At 43.1% G+C, this 21,503-nt stretch overlaps 1 protein-coding gene across 1 annotated transcript in view; it reads right to left on the minus strand.

The window, feature by feature from the left end:
• ATF6 (activating transcription factor 6) overlaps positions 1-21,503 on the minus strand; it is a gene marked incomplete at its 5' end in the record, with an annotated part of 77,652 nt that overhangs the window by 2,310 nt on the left and 53,839 nt on the right. Inside the window, one exon of the mRNA XM_029085797.1 lies at positions 15,311-15,395. Within this exon, the coding sequence (XP_028941630.1) occupies positions 15,311-15,395 (85 nt within the window). The remainder of the gene's footprint in view (positions 1-15,310; positions 15,396-21,503) is intronic.

A 21,503-nucleotide genomic window follows, 5' to 3' on the forward strand; every position in this document is an offset into this window, starting at 1 on the left:
AGTTCCCACTACAGACATTTCTAGCAGCCTTTCACACCACCATCAGCACCAAGCCGACTTAGAAGAGGAGGTGGGATTTTCTGCAAGGACAGCAGTTCCTGCTTGGTGATGCTGCCAAGCACCTGGACCAGCTGTGTTGAAAGGGCCAGTCTGAAAGCCGTGCCAGCCCCAGGATGCCTGGCCACCATCAGAGAGCCCTGCCCAGCCCACCCCAGCCCAGAGGGTGGAGGAGCTGATGCTCTGTGTCAGCCCACATGATGCTCTCAGCAAAACAACAGGCAAACGTGACCCAAATGCAGCCAGTGCAATCCCATGTTTGGAAAGACTAACTCACTGTCAAAGGGGAAGGCATTGCAAAAATGATTCCACATGGCTCCGTCCGGAGCTTGATGCCATCAAACTCTTTCATGATCTGGATGAGGAATAGAGAGCATACTTACAAGATTTCTGGAAGATGCTAAACTGGAGAGATTTCAACCACCTTGGAGTATTGGATTAGACTGCAATTTTGATAAAAGACTGAAGCTGTCCAAAATCTTCAGGTTGCATTTCAACCAAGGCCAGAGTGAAGTACAACACTCAGGAGAATTGGAAAACACACGTACAAAACGGAGCTGGGCAGAAGTATTACAGAAAAAGCTGGAGGACTGCAGAGGATCACTTGTGGATAAGCCAACAGCACAACAGGACTAGAAATGATCAGCTAAATTTCAAAAGAGAAACAGATCCATCTTTGACCAGTTTCTAACAATACTGAAATATAAGCTCTGGAAGAATTTACCTCGGGAGACCAAAGGATCTCCGTGACTGGCAGTCTTTAAGGAAAGGCTGGATGACCACCCCTCAGACAAGACCTGGGGCACCTGACCCTCCCCCAGCACAGGCACTCGCAGTTGCCTGTGGTCCCTCCAGCCCTGCTTCTCTGTTTTGCTGTAAGCTGCAGGTGCCTGTTCACTACTGAAGCCCCTTAGGGTAGACTGCAACTCCCAGGTCCACAAAAGAACCCAATGTACATCAGCTGAGCTGTGACAACTGTCCATCTGCTCTTTGCTTGTGACAAAGACAAGGCGGTGCAACTTGGGCAAAGCCCTTCAGTGAGATCTGAGTTGACGTTTGCCACAGGGCAGGGATGCACACCAGCCAGTGCCCTCGGTTCATCAAGGTGCCATGATTCCTTGATGGTCAGTTTAAATCCAATGGCTAAGTAGCTGGACATGTTCAGCTGTGTTGCTCCTAATCCCTTGTCAGCAAGTGGGCAATATCCAGAGTAGAGGTGTGAGTTCTCCAGGGGACCACAAAGTCTGATCTCATCCACAGAAAAGGCCAGCAATTTTGCCTGGTGATTCCCACATCAAATCTTTCAAAAATAGCCCGATCAGGCTTTCTTTCCTACCCCTTCCGTGGGGCCTTCCAGCAGTACCAACGTCTGTGAGACACCAATGGAGCACGAGGTGGGTTTTCTAGAGATGCCCTGACGAGCGCTGAGCTTGGCAGTTGCATGTGGCTGATCTCTGGAGGGGTCAGTGCACGTAACCAGGGCTTTCTCTCAACAGTCAGGTCAGCTGTGTACTGCAGTGCCTGAGCACGCACCCATCACAGCTGACAGCCCACCGCAGGGGTGTCTCCGAAGGCAGGACCGACAGCTCAGGGCTGCTGCCTCCTGCCGCTGCTCGTTTGCTGGCTGGAAGGTCAGCGCTGCCAATCTGTGTTACACCAGGCTGCTTAACAGCCCAGAGCAACACCGACACTGAATTGTTTCTGAAGTTTATTGTGTTGAATTACCTATGAGTGATGTTTTGTGGGATTACATAAGCGAAAGCATAGGAACGGATCTCCTGTAGAGGTGTCTGGATTTATAAATAGATTTATTGCTCCTCTTTGAAGTTCAGAACATACAGCCATTCATACGGCCTGAGGCTTAAGAAGCTATCCTTCCCAGGCCAAACCGCTGTGTTGCACTTAATTATTTGTTAACAGGTTTAAAAGCCGTGCTTCAGATGATAGACTATTTCAAATTAACAGCAAAGGTAATTGTGCCAAGCATTGCTGTTCTCCTACTGCACCTTCTCAAAGAGGCTCGCTGGCTCTCGCAGACTGTACCCAGCTCCCAGCATGAGCTTGGTCTAGGGAACAGAAATCTCATTCCCCAGTGCTGCTCTCTAGGGTTTATGGCAGCTCCTCTTAAAAACAAACATGTTGCAAGACCCAATTGATGAAAGCTGAAGTCAGCAGTCCAAACCAAAAACATTTAGCAAATAAGGTTGAGGGTAACAACTACTGTTACAAATTTCTGAAGATGATGGAAGACTGTCTTCATATTTGAAGTACCAGATTTTCAAAACTGGCTTATTAGAAAGACCATGAAACCAAAGTCCTCCTTCTCCCCTGAGTAGTTCTGATGTGTATCGATTAACTGAATGTTCAAATGTCCATCTTTGAGAAGTTATTCTGGTAATTTACTATTTTTGCTGCTTTGCTGCAGGAAAATGCTTGTCTTGAAAACTGCACAATTTGCAGAGAGGCTGCAACAGAGTTCTCCTGAAACGCCACTTGACCTTGTGAAGTGTTTCAAGGCTGAAACCAACCACCATGGAAGAGCTTTGCAGCTTTCTGAAGATGTACTCATGCCTTAGGGACATTGATAGAGCTTTGTTCTGCCAAATCAACTATGAATTTCAGCTACTTGTGACAGTCCCACAGTGGACTACCCAAAAAATACTCTGTGAGACCAATACTGTATAATTCAGAGCCTGGGCCACTGATTTGACATTCCCCAATCCTAAAACTCTTCTCTAAGGCCCCAACTGCCTTTGCAGTAGATAACCCATGTACCTATTGGCTGGTTTCTTAGGAGGTGGCTTGTAAAAGTGTCCAGAACCTGCCTGGCTCTACTCCTACACTGTGCTCACTGAATATACAGATAAGCTAGTGTTGACCACATAGATCTGGACTACATGTCCTCACTTCTGCTGGTAAGATACAGGGAGGGAAATCAATTGCCCTGTCTTTACTTTAACCACCTGTGTTTGTCAGTAAGGCTGGAGAATCACCTCCTCCTTCTGCACAAGAGCATGGAGTGAATTTGCTATCCATGAAACCAGTTTAGTTGATGTCAAAGTTAGGTGCCAGGGAATTAGCGCTGCGTAAGGTGATACAAAACCATCAACTCTTTAAAAACCATCTTTGCTGAACAGTTACTCACGCCCTTTATACTTTCCACAGTTCCAAAGAGAAAGCTGGCTTCGCCATACCAGATTCCAAAGTCAGTGTCAGTGTCAGTGTTAATTTACACTTGGAGCCCCTTCTGCAGCCCCATCTATCACATGGACAGGAACCTAGGCAGCTTTCAAAGACCCACCAGATGAGTTCCAGTACCTGGTTGCTTTGTGCGAGCTGTGCCAAGCTGACGATGCTGAAGTTTGGTTTAAATAACAATTTATCACCAAAATACCCAAACAATTTATAGTGTAACCTTCCCTAGTCCAAAACAGAGCTTATGTCTAGGGCAGCACAGAGTTCAGAAAGCACAAGCTTCAGGAGAAGACGAGGGCACTGGCTGCACACAGCTCTGGGGCTGGCCTGTGGAAGGGCTGCAGCTGTCCCCAGACATCATTCAGGGGGCTTTCTCTGCTCTGCCACTTCTACAATCTTCCATCTCATCACCACCGAGCAGCCCTGACTGTCCTACCCAGCACATCTGGACAACGTTTCCATCTGAAGGGTTGGTATACACTACCAAATAAGTATATAAATGAAGCAGTGTTACTGTAACAGCTACAGAGACTAAAAATACACTCACTGCAACAACGCAGCAGGGTTCCTAAAACATTTACAGATTTGCCTGTTAGACAGGATTATTTAAGGCAAGGGAGAAAGTTATATTGTGACCCAAATAACTTCTCTTTTTAAAATCAAATTCCTGCTTGGAACTATTTCCAAAGAAAGCAGTTGCAATGGCCTCACCTCTGTGGACTCAGCTGTCCTTGGTCCCTGACACAGGTTAAGTGAGATCCTGGGCGTTTCAGCTCTCCAGGTCTCCTAGCACCTCTCAAACAGCGAGCCAGGCTGGGTCTGTATGCTACAGGAACAGGGCCATGGTCAGAAACACTGGATCCACATAATCAGTCATGTTGATGAGCCATGAGACAACAGCAAGGAGACAGGGTCTCTCCCCATGTCTAAGCTGTTGGAGCACTGGTGCCAGGGGCTATCCAAGAGGGATATATGCTGGCATGAGGGGTAAGCAAGAAAACTAGAGGAAACAAGCTCTCTATGGCCTCCTGCATAAATAACTGAGCCACAGGAGAGATCGGCACTGGCTGTGCATGAGGAACACAACATGCCCTTAGCTTACACCACTCTGTGATTTTTGGAAAAGGTCAATGTGGCCAGGGGCAGATCTGCGCCAGATGTGCTCTGCAGTACCTGGTCCAGACTGGGAGGTCTCAGAGAGAGGGAAGGAAAGTTGGCTCTTTCCAGGGACCACTTCCCACCTGATCTCTCACCTCCCCTTCCAATTTTCTTTCATGCTGCACAGTCATTTCCCACTAAGAGAAAGAGCATGAGCTACAGAGGAGAGTGTGGATCTACTGTTGTTGCTCTTGTTGTTTTGGAGAGGGAGCCAATGGCCATCTCAAGAAGAGAAGATCTGAATCACCAGTGTTGACCCTTCCAGGCACATCATTTAAAGCTCCCTCAGGTAGATTATTTCTCAGAAATACTGAGACACTTTTGACAGCACTGGCTGTGCATATGCCTGTCGTTGGCAGGGTATCATTGCCCCAGGATGGCCATATTTGAAACCTGACCAGCTGCAGCAATGCTAATGACAAGGGAGAAAGAAAAGAAAATAAAAAGAAGAGAAAACAAAGACAAGGGGCAAAGCAGTTGTGCTGCACAGAAAGCTCTCTCAGGAGTGGAAGCCAGAGGCTGGAGAGAGAGCAACTCTGTTAGGCAGAACCATCCCATGACTGCTTGGGAGGCACAAAAAGCATAAACAAAGTCCCCACACAGCCTGCAAACCCAGACAGACCCACTGACAAGACAAATAACTGCACCCAGGAGAGCAGCCTAAAAAGGCATTCCGGTAGAGACTTCTTTCAACAGCAAGGGCTGGAGGGCTTGACTGCTCCCTCTGAGTGCAGCAGGGAGGGGCCAGGAGGCACAGCCACGTTCCCTTTGGTCTCCACCACAGGTCTAGAATCCCACAGGTGCTGTTAGAGCTGGAAAACCTTTCTGGCCCAACGCTACCTTTGGTTTTAAATGCTAGCAAGCTCCTCCTTTTCCTGCTACGCTGGCAGGCTGGCTGCTCTCCTTTTCTAGCCTTGGTACTGCCTACGGACGGCTGTTCTGCACAGGCACAGAGTAAAGTCCTGGCAGCAAAGTCCCATCCAACCTGTGCTTCTGCCTCTAACAGTGACCAGCAGCAGAGGCAAAAGCGAGGGCAAGCATGTACTTTTGGTGATATATAAAACAGAAAAAAACTGCTTCCCAGACACCTCATCTACACTATTCATAGTTCTTCAGGTTCTGTCATAACCCTTCACTCAGCAATTGCTGTCAAATTCAATAGTCACTGTGGTAGCAAAGCTGCTACACTTAATGTTCATTCCTGTTGCTTTTTCTCCTGCATCTTTCATTGTTTTATATATCTATAAATATCTTTGACCAAATGTGCATAGCATTGATGATGGGGATTCAGCAGGGCTGTACAGATGGCTCATGTTTTGCTTTCTACTCCCTCTCTAAAAAATTATATTGCTTCTCTTCCTTGTCCAAGCTGAAGCTTTGGGGAAGGATGCACAGCAGCTACTCTGAGCAGTAACAGCTCAGTTATGTTTAGTCAGGAACATTTTCCCATGTAAATTCTTTTGCATTTTTTTCACACCAGGTTTCACTTGCTGAACAGAATTTCACTCCTTCCCAAGATCTTCCAGCCTGTGCTCGGAGATGCAAGAGCAGTGACCCCAGCACAGACCTGCATGGGAGTCTGCTGGTAACATCCTCTTTATTGCCATCTGTTTCCACCTTTCATTTACACCTTTTAGGGGGATACCAATCCACAAGTGAGCCTGCCTTCTTGCCTCACAAAAACTTGTTTTAGCAGTTTCTGAAGAACTACTTTTTTTCTGAGTTTTCTGAACACTCAAGTAAGTTATTCTGCTGAAGAGACTGCCCTTATCCTCACACTCGCTATCCCGCTGAGGCCTGTGATGCAGCACTAAGGCCGGACTTTCCTCTGCAGAACCTCTTCCCCATCATCGTATGTTCCCAGGCGTGCTCAACTCTCACAGATTCACACAGCTTGTGCAAAAGTGAGACTTGATTTTTTTACAGTTCCTGAGGCCATTTTTAAAAAGTTTGCCTCAATTGTCACTTGCCATTCTTCTGATAATTATATAGCCTCAGTGGTTAACACCAGCACAAGAACTTTTTTCTCTTTCCTTCAACTTTTAAATGCTCTTTCACACCCTGGTCCTCTACAGGCACTAGAGATTCCCTGGCAGGCATGCTCTGAAAAATGTTTTTATTATTTTTTTATGCCTCAGGCACACTGTTCCTCAATATCTTTTCCTGGCTTGACTTCTTATGGTTCAACATTTAGTCTGCCAGATACCATGCTCTTTTTTTCTATTCCTTCATTTGGCTACAATGTCTATTGTTTAAAAGGTATCTTCTTACTTCTATGATGCTATTTTAATGTGTTACTTAAGCCTGGCAGATTTTTTAGGGTCTTTTTAAAGAATTTTGCACTGAGCTTTTAATCTTTAATCAATCTTCATACCATTTGTCAGCATTTTACCCTATTGTTTTTTCTTTTAATATGTTTTCCTAGTCTTACTCTGTCCTTACCTTTGAACTGTAGTATGTACTTCACCATTTCAGTCTGCAGGCACTTACTGATAAAATTAATTTCACTATTTGACTTCATTCTTTTTTTCAAGAGGCAGGGTCACTTTTTCATTGGCATACACCTTCTCTATCACCCAATATCATTTGAATCCCAGTGTTAGTTTCTCACTGATTTAAAAGCAAAGGCTGGTGTGAGCCTGTATTCACTTACAGTCGAAATGTCTTTATAGGGTGGATGGTATCCAAAGAGTGAGCTGAATTTTCCACCTGTCTCACTTGGATACATAAAATTACCTCATTTATTTAGATACTGTGATCGGCTCTTGCTCGTAGAAGAGTATTTTCAACACCATCCCTGTGAAGCTCCTGTCTGCGTGAGGCCAGCACTTCCCTCCACATGAGCTTCTCTGATTCAGTGCATTTGCCAGTTAATTAAAAACAAAACATACACACATGGTGCAGAGTGCCTATCTGAACACTGCAGTTAATGAAAAAAAAATCATATACACATGCTGCAAAGTGCCTATCTGAACACGGCACACTAATAAAAGGGAGACATCCACTTCAATGATTTCTGCTTCCCAGCTACAGCAACAGATTTACAGCTTTAATGTACAAGCCCTGCTCTGAGACAGAGGTGCCTCCTTTCTCACGGAGAGGGGCAGCTCGGGCTGGCAATCATTCCTTCATCCACATTCACCCAGAAGACATTTGTGCTGTACTGGGATATGCCATGGTCTTTCCACCTGGGGCTACTACAGAGTAAGACAGGATGGAGGCACGTGATTTACAATGAAGTGGTGGGTGACTGAAACTGAAAATCTTCTTCAGATGCTCAGGATGCATTTTTCAAACACTTTCCTACAGCAATCCTGCTACAAAGGATCAAGCCCAGAGGACACCCAGGAAGCACACCAGGAAACTCCAGAGGTAAGGTGGCCTGGACAGAGCAGGTGAGGAAACCCACGGTGTGGAGGACTAGACCTGGGATACAAGAAGAAGGCAAAGGCCTCCCGGCCCCACTGGCAGCTCTCTCCTTAGAGACTGCAATACAAACACTGAAAGAGACCATCTTTGATTGCTGTGTTTTTACGAATCTCTACATTTACTCCAGTAATGTTCTCAAGACAGAACTCATAAATGTGAACCTCCCCTACCAGCACTGTTGCAGTTTTTTATGTTTTTACAGGGTGAGCTCATTATGGATAATTATGTTTCAGATCACTGCAGAAATAAAGAGCTACCAGTAATCAGAGTTGGCCTCTGTATCACAAACATAAAACTGTGTTTGCCACCTATAATTTAACACCAAGAAGAATTATGTAATCTTGAATTTACAACCTTTGAAAATGTATCATGGCAGATGAGCTGGGTTGGAGGCTAGAATTATGATGTGCTGCACAAACACAGTTCCATGTAGCTGAGATGGCAACGGTAATCTCGTAGATGGGGATGAAAACCTTCTCTTTGCTTTGTACCTCAGCTCTTGGCACAGTGCTCTCTGTGAAGCTTGGTGGGCGAGCATCCCTACACAGCAGTATCAGCATCCAGGGTTGATGAACACCTAGAAGATGGGGTCTCTGCAGCAAGACACATACATGTTCAGTTCTAAACCGAATCTGGCTCCTTCTGCAGCTCCATACTGGTATCCATTCCGGCAGCTAATATCATGCGTTTCTTTTTTACTCTACTTTGTGGATTTTATAGAAATGTGTCTTTTATATGGAAAAAAAAAACAATCTAGTGTAATAACTTGACACTGGTGTTGGAAATACTAAGTATGAAGTCCAATTAATTTATGACTCATTCTCTACCCCCTTTGTGAACAACGTGTTCCCAAGAAAATGCCATCTGTACCATATATCCTGTCCATACAGGGAAGACCAATCACTCTGGGGCTCAGCCTGCTCTATCACACAAAACCCAAGAGATGTTCTTTTTCATATTAACGAAGGGGTGAAAAGGCACAGAATATCCTCTGAAATCATCTTCCTGTTCTTTTGAATACATAAAAATAGGTTACTCATTTAGCAATTTAGGTAAACAGCTTGTTATGAAAAGTCATTGGGGAATAAGCCTTTATGATTTCATTTCTTGATCGTTTCCTGTCTAACTAAACAAACATGAACTCAAGTGACACAGATTCCATTACTTTTGTGCACAGATTCTTGCATGATTTCTTTCATACTTTTTTGAGTAATTTAATCTTCTCCTTCCTATCAAAGACAACATCTATTAACAGACAATGGTTGGGGAGAGCAAAGTCACTCAAAGACAACAAAATCTGTTGAAACCTTCTATTTAAGTTTGAATCAAGGCAATTATCAATTCAGATGTTCAAAGAAATGTAGGAAAGTTCTGGGTATTCTGTTTTGATAAACTACACTTCCACATCACTTTGAAAAGAGAAGAGGAGTGAGAATAGCAGCATCTTACAATATGACTAGAATCTGTTGTTAAAATTCCTTGATAAAATACATTCTGCCATGATTTCAATCCTGACCTCTACAGCACAGCGTTACATGAGCACAAGAGCTGAAGTACATCCATGACGTTAGCAAAACATCCTAATTACAGCAGAACCACAGTAACCTGACATGCTGCTTGTCCATGACTGCACACAGGAGATAGCAGACTCTCCCTGTTTCTCAGTCCAGGCTCAGTAATCGGCTATTGCAGCGAGGTATAACCAAGAGCTAACCATGGCTCTGATTTTCTGGTCAGGCTTCACCAAACTACTTTCATTCCTCAACTGGCAGTTCGAGAAGCTGAAAGGTGGCACTTTCAAAATAGCCTGTAGAGTTACAGCATGGAGACACTCAAGATATATTTTCCTACATAGTACTTTAGAGGTATTGATGCTTTGAAGGATTCTCAAAAACCCTTAGCAGCCACTCTTCTTTCATCTCACAGACAGGCTGTAATCCTACATACACAGCTTCCAGAGCGTTCTGCTCATACACTGTAGCTTGTAAGGCTGCGCTGAATACTCAGCACTTTCTGCTAAATCCAGATATAAAATCAGAAACAGTGAGGGAAGTGCATCTACAGATGATGCTTGTGTAGCCAAGAGATGTGTCCTCTGTACCTACTAGAGTTGCATGAGCTTCTCCATCTGGGGTCAAGGACAGCAGCTGTGAGAGGGAGCCACAGGGCCTAAGACTTAGCTTCTAAGTGCCAAGAGAAGAATGAACCAACAACAGCTAGAGATAGCTGGGGCCATTAGTCTCCTGGAAACCATTCTGAAACTGTTCAAAGTGAAAGAGAAGGCTACCCAAAATGTTAAGCAGCAACCTTCAGGGAAGTCAGCTGCCATTAAGTGGTATGTATTGTTGTAGACCCTCCTTGACGGGGTCCCTCAGATGACTGACTGGGAATTCTGCTTCTTACTCCAAAAGAGGGAAATGGCATCTTTTGTTTGCTTGACCCTGAAAGGCAGAGGAAGTTGGAGACTTTATTTATTCAACCCCAAGACATGGGAACTTATAGAACATTGTCACTTCCCAAAGAGCTTTTGCTTTTATTTTTCTTCTCAGCCTGTGTGGGTTCTGTTTGCTTTATGGATTTTTCACAGACAATTTGCTACCAGCCTTGGACATCTGTGAGTGGCTTGCACATGGCTGTCAGTTGGGAGAAGGTTCTTTGTAGTTGCATGCAAATAATCATGCTGCTTGATGGCAGAAATTGCTCCAGTTCTGATCAAAAAGTCTTACCACTAGATTTGTTATTGACCATTTTAATTAGAACGTGTATTATTTCAGAGCACTTTTGAAGTCTGTTACATCAGTATGATGATGGATGCTAGAAGGAAGGCTGAGGGAAGTGGTCATGATCAGAAGCTGGCCAACACAACAGAGCACATGGACTTGGCAAAACTCACCATCCCATTTACGGTAAATTTCTGCCTTTAGGAGACTGCTTTTGTGTTTCATGACAAAAATCAACCCTTAAGAGAACAGGGCTCCTTCAGAATCCAGGAACATACAAGTTATAGAGGGCCAGGCACACAAACAGCTACCTTAAAGGCAGACTGAAGACAAGTCCCATTGCGTGACATTAGACTAAGGACCTATCCAGAGTATTTGTAAAAAAACAACCCCAAAACTCTCTCTGTCATGGCTGCCAATGCCCAGAAAATGAGCCTCAGATCTCACCAGGGCATTTCCCATCAGGTCTCTCACTTTTGTCTGGCTGATAGTGCAGCCACCAGCCCTCAGTTTAGAGACAGAAAATGATGGAAGGACTTTCACATATGGGGAACTGTTTTGCACAGTGATCCTAAGAATATAAAAGGCCTTTTTGGTCTTTGTGCTGCTGCTAAGGCCACCAGCACCCACGGTGAGTACACACCTACAAAGGCATTTACAGCTGCTCCTACCAAGAGGAAGCACAAGCTGTGAGAGCACCTAACCTGATCCCAGGGAGAAATGCAGTAATGAAAGTGGCTTCTAGGGCCAAATGTTGAACGCCGTCTCCTACACGGAATGACTGCACATATGTTCTCACTTTTGTGCACTGCAAAGAGAGGACTACTGGTGGTGTGTGCTGCACTGCAAAGCTGCAGGCATCCTGCAGAGACAAAAGGCTTGTGCTTAGGGTAGGAAGAGTGTCTTAGCTATGCTGTACTCTACAGATTATTTTGATCCAAAGATCGATGTTATAACCCACTGCATTTTTTACATCAGTTAAGTAAATAGAAGGCTAATGGCAGATGTTTTCAGTTAAACTTCAAGAAAGGCACCGCCTATATGTCAATTTAGAATTGGTGTAATAAGCCAACAAGACTCTGAATTACAATAAAAGCAAATTTAGGAATGAAATCTACTGGAGACTTAACTGGTCTCAAGTGCATAGTTAGATTTCTAAAATAATAGTTGCAACCCAGCATAACAAACATGACTTGCTTAAAAACAAAAGCTGGAGTTTAACTGTAAATTGCAGTTGGCTTTCATTCCCATGAGAAACTGCAAGATATTTCTTCTTGGAATAACTCTCAGTAAAGGCATACCAATGGTGCCTTCAAAACCATACAGAGTGGGACTAGGATTACCCAGTTCTGCTTTTTTCCTCTCCAGGTTTACCAACTCTAAGGTCCTTAGGCACAATCACACAGATTTTCTGTGAGTACTACTTTGTCCACAAATGCTGGGGCTTTGTCGTTGGGCAGAGGCAGGTCAAAATGTGGGCATGGCTGGCTGCAGGGGCCAAGGGGAGAGCTGTACTGAGGGACAGCAGCCAGCAGGGCAATGGGAGAAGGGTAAAGGGCTGCCAGAGTATCTGGGGAGGCAGAAATGGAGGACCTGACAGCAAGCAACTGGCTGTGAACTGGAGGGGTGGCCCAGCAAGCTTGGAAAGGGGCTTGGAACAGGGTGGGGAAGAATGAAAGAGGGTAAGAGGGGGAGGATTATATATGTACCAGTGTGTAATAAGTTAATATACTTTTGGAAAAAAAATAATACTTAAACATATTTACATCAATATATTAAACATATGTCAGTATTTAAACATATTTCTGTGCACCTGCACAGAAGCCCTTGGTGGGGATTTCAGTGGCTTACCCTCATGCTTGCAGAGGGGCATGGGGGATTTGGGCATACCAGGAGAAGGAGCACATAGGAGAAAGTTCACTGGAACAGGTTGCCCAAGGAAGTTGTGGATGCCCCCTCCCTGGAAGTGTTGAAGGCCAGGCTGGATGAGGCTTTGAGCAACCTGGTCTAGTGGAAGGTGTCCCTGCTGATGGCAGGGGGATTGGAACTAGATGATCTTTAAGGTCCCTTCCAATCCAAACTATTCTATGATTCTATGAAAGTTACAAGGTAATGGTCATTTTTACTCTTTTCCAACCTACAACTGAATAGTTTTTATCAAGTTTTTATTATGAAAATTAATAATGTACTGTTATTGCTTTGTGCAATACTGTTCTCTTAAAACTTCCATCTTATCAAATGGACATGTGCACATTCACACACCCATCTACTACAAACTTTTCTGTTGAGATGTGCCATGAGCTGCAAAGCCCTAGGACTGCCACTGGCCAGGCTTACCCCAACTCCCCCCTCCAAGAAAAACCCTTCAAACTGTAAACTTGATTCTGCTTTGTACATTGGTGAAACTGTCAGTCAGTCTCACAGAACCATGTCATTAACCTCCATGCAGTCACGTAGGATAGCGACTGATAACCCATTTTACTTCCTAGTCTTTGTCTGTACCTGTTCTCTGGCCCTGCAGCTGGTGGTGGGAAGGGCTCCAGCCAACTAAAGACAGAGTCTCCAGCAGAGCTCAGAAGGCACTCAAGCAGTCAAAGTGCAATCAGAAAAGGCTGACAGTCCTGCTGGGAAAAGACTGTCCAAGCAGTTCAAAGGGCTCTTGACTGAACTGTAAGCTACTTCATGTTTGGAAGCAGTGTCATGGGTAAACTTTAGTACACAGACAAATAAAGACCCTGCAGAAGAAAGCAAGTGAAAAAGTTCTGAAAAAGTTCCAAAGGAAAGGCCACTTCACTTGCATTCCCTTCATCTCCTCTGTCAGGGCTGTGGTAGCAAAAAGGAAGGGCAAGTAAGTCGCAGTGGAAAAGGTTTCCCTTCTTCCACAGAGATCTGTTCGAGGCACAAGAAAAGCCAGGAGGGGACAAGTTCTTTCACTGAAAATTTTGCGAGTACCTCCCAGTGAGCCTTGTCCTCTTCTAGCAGCCAGCTCTCTGCAGGTGGACAAAGAATTAAGGTGGGCTTAAAAGAACAGCAGACAGCTGGGAGGGAAGATTTGTTGTCAGCTATCTTCCAGATGCTTGTTCGGGACGTGCTCAGTCCCCACAGAGGCAGAATAGGGTGGAGGAGCAATGTTCTCAAAGGAGTGAAATGGGTTCTTCTCCAGGCAGAACTTTTTAGGGAATTGTCTCCTCCAGGTATTCTACTAATAATCAAATTAAAAATCAAGCCAAGTTACCTACTGGCCCTTGTAATTTTGTTCCTAATACCTGGCTGAGTGGTGCACAGGAAGCAGTGTTTGATGCCGTTGTTTACTTAATGCTATCCTTGTGTCTCATCTGTTTCGACATCTCTGCCCAAATCCCTGGACATTTTTTTATTTCCTGGATTATGCTGATGTTCTGAAGAAAAATCCCAAAGAACTCAAGTAACTATAATTTCACAATATTTCATTATTAATGAAGGATAAGATTTGTCACTGGATTCTTATGAGTATTTTCCAAATTACATTTACTCCAACAACTGAAAAGTATTTCAAGTAAAACAAGACTCAGTAACATGTTAAGAACAAATACTCTGTAATTTAGAAACAGCATTTGTTCTTCAAGTGATAAAGTGCCCATTTGCACGTGATCATTCAGCTCAGCCAGAAAAGGATTTTTGTAATGAACATGAAAAGGAAGTTCCATGCAGATAAATGCCAAAAATAATTCTGATACATCTAATAAAAATTCCCCTAAGATAGCTGGTTATAGATTATCACACTTGTCTTACTCTACTGCATGGGAAAATGCAATTATCAAAGTGTTGAAAGCCTGAGCTTTTTTCTTAGTTTATGGAAATTTGCATCATCAGATGTTTTCTGTATGCTTGAATTTAACAAAAACATTTGGGTTTATGATTCACTTGTACTGTAAAACACCTAAGTTTCAAAAAAGCATTATGTACAGATAAGTAAAGTTTATGCTGTTACAGGGTTCACGATGCTTTAGATGCCTGTGACAGTGACCCTGTGCCCCAAACATGTCCTAACTTGGCAGTTCCTCCCCATATTAATTAATGATAGATTTATACAGTTCATGTCCTGTCTCTCATGTGGGACTAGACCAAGGACATTTCTGTTCGCCAGTAAGCCTGTGCCCCTAGTGTGTAGCTGTTTTCTCTACTGTCCTGCAGCACTGTAACATGATGATTATTAATCCTGACCATGTGGTGCTGAGAGGTCCCACTCACACTGAGTGTTGTATAACAGAGCAGTAAACAGCTGAGGAAGCTGAGGGAAGGCAGTCAGCATCCTAACAAACCAGTAAGGCCAAGGAATTTGCCCTGCTAAGCAGGCGTAGGAGGAACCCAAATGAGAGGATGAGGACAGTCTCCATACTTGATGGGATCTCTGTAGCCACCAAGTTAGAGAAGCTAGATCACATTCAAGTAATCCTTCATCAGATGTGTACAAATCACCGGGACTGGATGGCACCACCCCTGTCCTTGAAGGAGCTAGAATGAGATACTGCAGAACTGCTGGCCAAGTCACACAGCCTTTCGTTACAGTCTCGGTCACCAGGCACTGGTGATTTGCCAGCACCCCAGCTCCAGCGGGGACCCTGGCAACTAAGGCCCAGTAATGACCAGTCTGACTTCTTTTTCAAAGCTGTAACAACAGATATTTGTTCTAAGCTTGGTTTCCAAGTACAAGTCAGGCATATCTCTTTGAAATTATTCTCCTATCGTTCTCTTTCATGTTTTGGACTTACCATTGATGTTTACAGCTGGCAACACTATAGACATTTTTGGTCTTGTGGTCTTGTTATGTGTGGTGGCTGGCAGTAACAGGTGGTCCTGGAAAACAGGGGAGAATATGTGTTAAATCTACCCGGGAAGTACAGAGCTGGGAAAATTCCTGTCCATTCTGTCTTACAAGCATTCTCCACATAGAACTATTTACGACAGCTTAGCAAATTCAAATTGTTGAGAGAGTCTTCCAAAAGTCACAGCAACTGCTCATGCTTTGTAACTGAGAAGAAAGCTCTGTCGCATGCAGCAGAACATGAAAAAGCCTTGATCATGTGGAAAGAGATGGAAACTACTATTAGGCCCTCATTCAACAGAGCACTTATGTATATGATTAAAGTAATTTAACTTGACTTCAATGATATTTAAACATGTGGTTAAGGGCTCTGCTGAATTGGAGCCTTCACTTGCAGTGCTGTCTGCTTTATATATAAATGCCATCTTGCTGCATCTATGTCAAGCTGTACACCACATGCCTCGGGCAGTAGGACTCTATCAGTCCTGGTTGTGATGGGATGTGAAATATGAGCTCTGCGGACAAAACCTACCAGGGAGGTTTGATGGCAAAGCTGCGTTTCAGTAGCTTATCTGAACTGTGAGGTGGCTGGGTGCTGCTGAAGGACAGCAGTGTTCTAACCAACTACCCTGGGCTTTAGCAGTGGAAGCTGCATCTGCAGGAGATGCTCTGGATACAGACCTGACCTGCAAGGAAAAATGCAGCCTTTCTTCAGTTTTTTTTTTGCTGTTGCTGAACTCAAATTGCTCAACTTGCAGTCTGGGAAAATATGGTTCTTCCCTTATCAACAGAAGTAGCAGCACATGAAGTGCCAGTCCAGTCATCTCCCATAGTATTGCGCTATGCTGATCTAGATGGACCAAAGACAGACTACTAAGGGTGAGGGAAGCTTCCCATGCCTTTCAAAGACTGGCTTCCCTAACAGAAGGCTGCTTCACTGCACCGTCTCAGTACGCACTGGGCATTGTAAGGGAAATAGATTTGCTCTCTTAGTCATTAAGAACAAAGGACTGTGTTTATACAATTGAAAAATCGAGTTCAAAACGCAGGCTCTAAGTGAAACAAAAACCTGCCGATCACCAAGTATCTTTTCCAGGTCCCAAAGAATTAATTGAAAGCTTTATTTTCCCAGCCTCTGTGTTTGCTACTCTCTAATCCCAGCAATGCCAAATTCACCCCCAGCATCTCTGAGAAGAATGAAAGCTGGTACATGCCACCATGTCAAGCATGTGGAGACCAACTCAGTAAAAGGTTTTTGCAACTGTCCTAAAACCAGATCCAAACATCTGCCTTTCACTTTTCAAGAGCAAGCATCTATCTCACATGGTTAAAAAGTGGAAGCAAGTTGGATGCTCTCATTTCATTTCATGCTTTCCCATTTGTAAAATTCCCACGATATTTTACAAACCCAGCACTCAAACTTTACATGCAGCTCTGCATCTCCCTGGTTAAAGGGTAAGAACGGGCACACAAACATCTCATGCTTTTGGCCAAGGTTATCTTTTTAGCGGACTGAATTGGACTTCCTTCAGGACACAGTTGTTAACTTCTTAATGTCAGGGTAACTGTATTTTCTCCATTGAAATACCTAAACACTACATTGTTATGTCTAAGATTCAGAGAACTGAGTTAAACACAAAGTTAAGTGTTAAATATATCAAGATATTCTGTAGATACACTGCAGAAATATCACTCTCCTTTCTTCCCACTAAAAAAATCCCCCCAAAAACCAAATGACTGACCACAAGAAGAAAACATTACTTCAATAAATGACTGTAATTAAAAACATCTTAGTACCAAAATTACAAAACCACTCTGGTATAATTCTCAGACTACATATGTAATTCCCATTTAATTTTTGAGCCACTGAGATTAAGACAACACTCAGTAAGACAATGAACTTTACAGAAAAACTGTTCTTGAAATTCAATGTTCCCAAGGGAACAGGCCAAAGATAAGATGTCCATTAAAACTACATTTTGTAACAATATCCTTGTCATGGTTTGATGATTATTTTTAATATAGCTTAAAAAATGCTTATCCTCTTTTTTTCCTTTTTCAATGCTTCTGAGAGTCCACATCATTACCTAGCAAAACGCAAGGACTGCATAGATGATCCCCTGTGAATCATTACAAGTGACTACTATCTTTTGCTAACACAGCTGAAGATTGGTACATTAACTGATGCTGGCTTCATTTTGTTTATAACAGCACCTTTATTTACTGTATGTATAAAATGTATTAAGAACTATCACAAACACTTTCTAATTGCAGTACCTCTACAGAAATAAACAGCAGTGTCATGACAGAAATGCCAAATTTCTGGATAGCAACAAAATAAGGAAAATTCCTCAGGTACCTCCTGTACCATTACCCTTCTTGGCTGCACCATGGGGTGTTCAGGTTGAACGTTCATAAACAGTTTTTCACTCAGAGCGTGGTGCAAACCTGGAACAGGTCAGCAGAGAGCTAGGGGATCTTGGAGGTTTCCAAGACCCAGCTACACAAAGCCATGGCTGCCCTTATCTACTGTGAGCAACAGTTCCACTTGAAGGAGAAAGTTGAGCTAAACACCACCAGCAGTTTCCTCTACCCATTTCAATGATCCTCTGATGCCCCTTCTGCAGTCACCAAGACAGGTACTGGCAGTACCAACTTCGCATAAGAGTCGTGTGGTAACTGCAGAGGCAGTGCAAACACCTCAGAGTTGGCCTTTAAAAGCTCTGCATCTCCTCCACCATGGTTCAATTCAAAGATTTGGCTCAAACTGTCTCTGCAGTTAAAAAATTTCATTTCCATGACTGCAACGCAGCCAAACTATGCACTAATACTGCTGAGCAAGTTCAAATTTCACCAAATTGATCTGCTGGAAAACAATACTTTATTCTAAACCTTGCACTGAAAATGAGATGTAAAATTCACCTAGAAGCCTTTCTCCCTACTCCTTGCTCTCCCCCTCTCCCCCAAATACCAGGAGTTAGATTTAATTGCAACTAATTTTAGACTTCTGTGAATGATGTTTCAAGAGCTGCAAAGAAGAAATGAGCAGTTCACCACTATCTACTCTCCTTCCTTATAATTCTCTCTTAAAACAAAAACACCAAGTCATTTTCTGGTAGATCAGCCAATGGAAGCAGGCAACTCCAGCAGGTATCTCACTCCATACTAAGACAGCACTGGAGGTAACAGGAGCTCCAGAAAAGCCTGCTGCTCTCCAGAGACTATAATGAGAATGAGGTCTAGTTCAGACTGGTCAACCAACATCCAGACACCTCAAGCTGTATTAAATGAATCCCACAGTTGTCTTCTCCTGACTTAGAGAAATAAAAGGAACATTATTTTCTAGATCACAATCACTCAAAATCAAAGGAATATAAGAAGGAAGACAGATATATAAAGTGCCAATATTATATTCAATCTAACCTAATGAAGTGAACTTCTTGTACACTAACCATGGCAGGCCCAACACATCCTGCTCAGCCACACACTGTTACTAGCAATCCCTCCAAACACAACCCAACAAGATCAATTCACTGGATCTGAAACAAAGTGCATAGGGAACCATTTTCAAGGAAGTTGCTCTGCTACCTAAGATATTAAAATTAGCTCCCCCATAGTTTCCAGACTCTGACATGTCTCCTAAAACTACACAGTGAAGTGGTAGCTTCATGTATCAATTCACCTGTTTTGCTAGAGCATTGTGAACAGTTGAGAGGGAAGACCCAGAACCTTCTGCTCCCACAGCAGATAGTGAGACAATTAAGTCATTTTCACTCGCACTTGAGTATCCAAACACATTCTAGAGCTGCTGCACAACTCTTCAGTGTTTCAACACCAACTCTGGAGAAGGCAGACGTGTGAAAAGCCAGGCAGCTGTAAATCCAAACTGCTACCAGGAACTAATGTGCAAGATGCAGATTGTCTGGAAGTTGGATACTGCCCATCTCCACTACAAAAAGTTATTTTTTAAAATCTGGAATTAGGGAAATTTATCTGTCTCCCTAATAATCTTTATCTTTTACATGCAGGAGTCCCTTTGACAATCAGTCCTAACTTGCAAAGTCTCATAACTACCCTCATTCTACATTGAAGGCAAAGGTAACAGTGGGTATGCTGCAGAGTATCATAAATATTTTGCCTACAGTTTAGCTACCGACAACATTCTTGAGCCCAAAAGTCTTCAAATAGTTCACAATTTTTATTAGCAATACCTAATTATTTACAGGTAACATAAATGACTGTACGGATTAGTGATTGGGAAGAAATTAAACATTTAGAAACACTGAATGTATTTCTAACACGTAAAATATTTTCTCTTGTCCTATCCTGTTCTGAAGTGTGCTGAATTGCATCCTAGAGGGGTGTGCGATGCTATTACTCATCCCTAATTTTCAACACTAGGCAAAAATATCTAAAATTAACACACTGTTTGTGATATTGACACATGGTATAAAACTGAAAATGAATAAAATAAAATCTTACAAGTCAGCATCTGGCCCATAAGCATGAATGTCGACCAGAGGCAGAATTAATCACAGCTATTACCCAACAACAGATGGCCTTGGCTTGGGCCAAGATTTGCACTTAGATGAGATGACAATTTAAATAGACGATGCAGACCTGAGACTGCTGGCAGAAGGACTGGAAAAATATCAACCTGGAAAGACAATATTTCAAATGAGACCCTAGCTTTACCATTCTAATTTTGCCTTTGATCATCTCTACAGTTCAGTGATATTGAAGCCAGATGAGACAGATAGATAAATATAGACATAGATACTAAAAATCCAGCTACAAATATATTACGTTAATTTAATGAATTGGGATACAGAAACACATTTTTTCCTGGGGATAAAGTCTGAAGCTGTTACTTGTTAAACTTCTGATAATAATCACATTTATTAAGTTCTTGCCACCATAAAACATTCTGGCCGCTATATAATTAAAATATAATTAAACAGAGTTGTAAACGTTTAGAATTAAGGTGCCCCTATAGGACGAATTTCCTCACTGAATCTTTTCACTCTGCTGGCTATTTCAGTGCCTGCTGATCTGCTTCTGGACTCAACAACACATGGAACAGCAATAAAGATTTTAAGGCTTCTCATATAAGATCAGTTTTGTCAGGGCTCTAACAGGGATTAAGCTTTGGAGCCTCAAGTATCTCTAACCCCTACAGTCAACTGGCAATGGAAATCCTGTTCCACTGCGCTAGAACGTTCCAAAACTGGCTGCCCCTGCAGCTTCAGCCTGAGTCTCATGACATGTGGTTTGCTTCTCAAAGTCTTTACTACCTAGATGAGATGCATGACAACTTGTGAGCATCTTAGCTTTCATTTGAAAAAAATAAAATAATAGTTTCCAATTCACATAGTTAAAGGACATAAGAAAATATCATCGTTGCATACCATGAAGTTTAGTTACACAGAGAGAAAACATGCTGCTTGAGGGCCTTTTTGATTTTTATTTTTTTTAAACTATCATAATTTTGTAAGCCAGACTCTTGACTTCTAAATTATTAGAATAGGCAATATTGCTTGTTTTGGCTTTTGCAACGCATGCCCCTTCAGCAATGCTGCTCCCCGAGGAGCTGTATGCCACCCAGCCATAGGCAATCTGCAGAGCTCCTCCTCCATTTCTGTGTGTTTGAAAGAACCACGAAGGAATTAATCCTTGCAGCATGCCTGCGATGGAGAAAAATATTACCCGTGCTATGGGCAATGCTGAGGAGATGCGTGTGCATTTGAGGGATATCCGAGTGACGCGGGACACAAAGGAATGGATTTCCAAACCTGCCAAGGCTCTGCACTCTCAGCATGAGCTGTCTTTCCTCCCACCCCTGAGGTTACTTATCTGTCAAATCAATTCCCCTCTATTTTTCTTACCCTCTTAGCTGCTGTGCTTAGGTACGGGTAAGCATTTTTCAAAAGCCTTTCCAAATGTCTTGGGCAAAAGCATTACCTACTAGAAAATAATTAATGTAACTTGGTTTAAATGTGCTCTGTGACAGTGTATTTAGCACATCTGCCTATGTAAACATTGTTTGTCATGCTACTGGAGGGTAAGCCATGCCTCTGACCCTTCCCAGTCGTTTGGAGCATGGACCCTGCAAAGCACAGATGTGATCCATGCAGCAGCCA

This window comes from Antrostomus carolinensis, unplaced genomic scaffold, assembly GCF_000700745.2.
Source record: "Antrostomus carolinensis isolate BGI_N321 unplaced genomic scaffold, ASM70074v2 scaffold22957, whole genome shotgun sequence".
Classification (NCBI taxonomy): domain Eukaryota; kingdom Metazoa; phylum Chordata; class Aves; order Caprimulgiformes; family Caprimulgidae; genus Antrostomus; species Antrostomus carolinensis.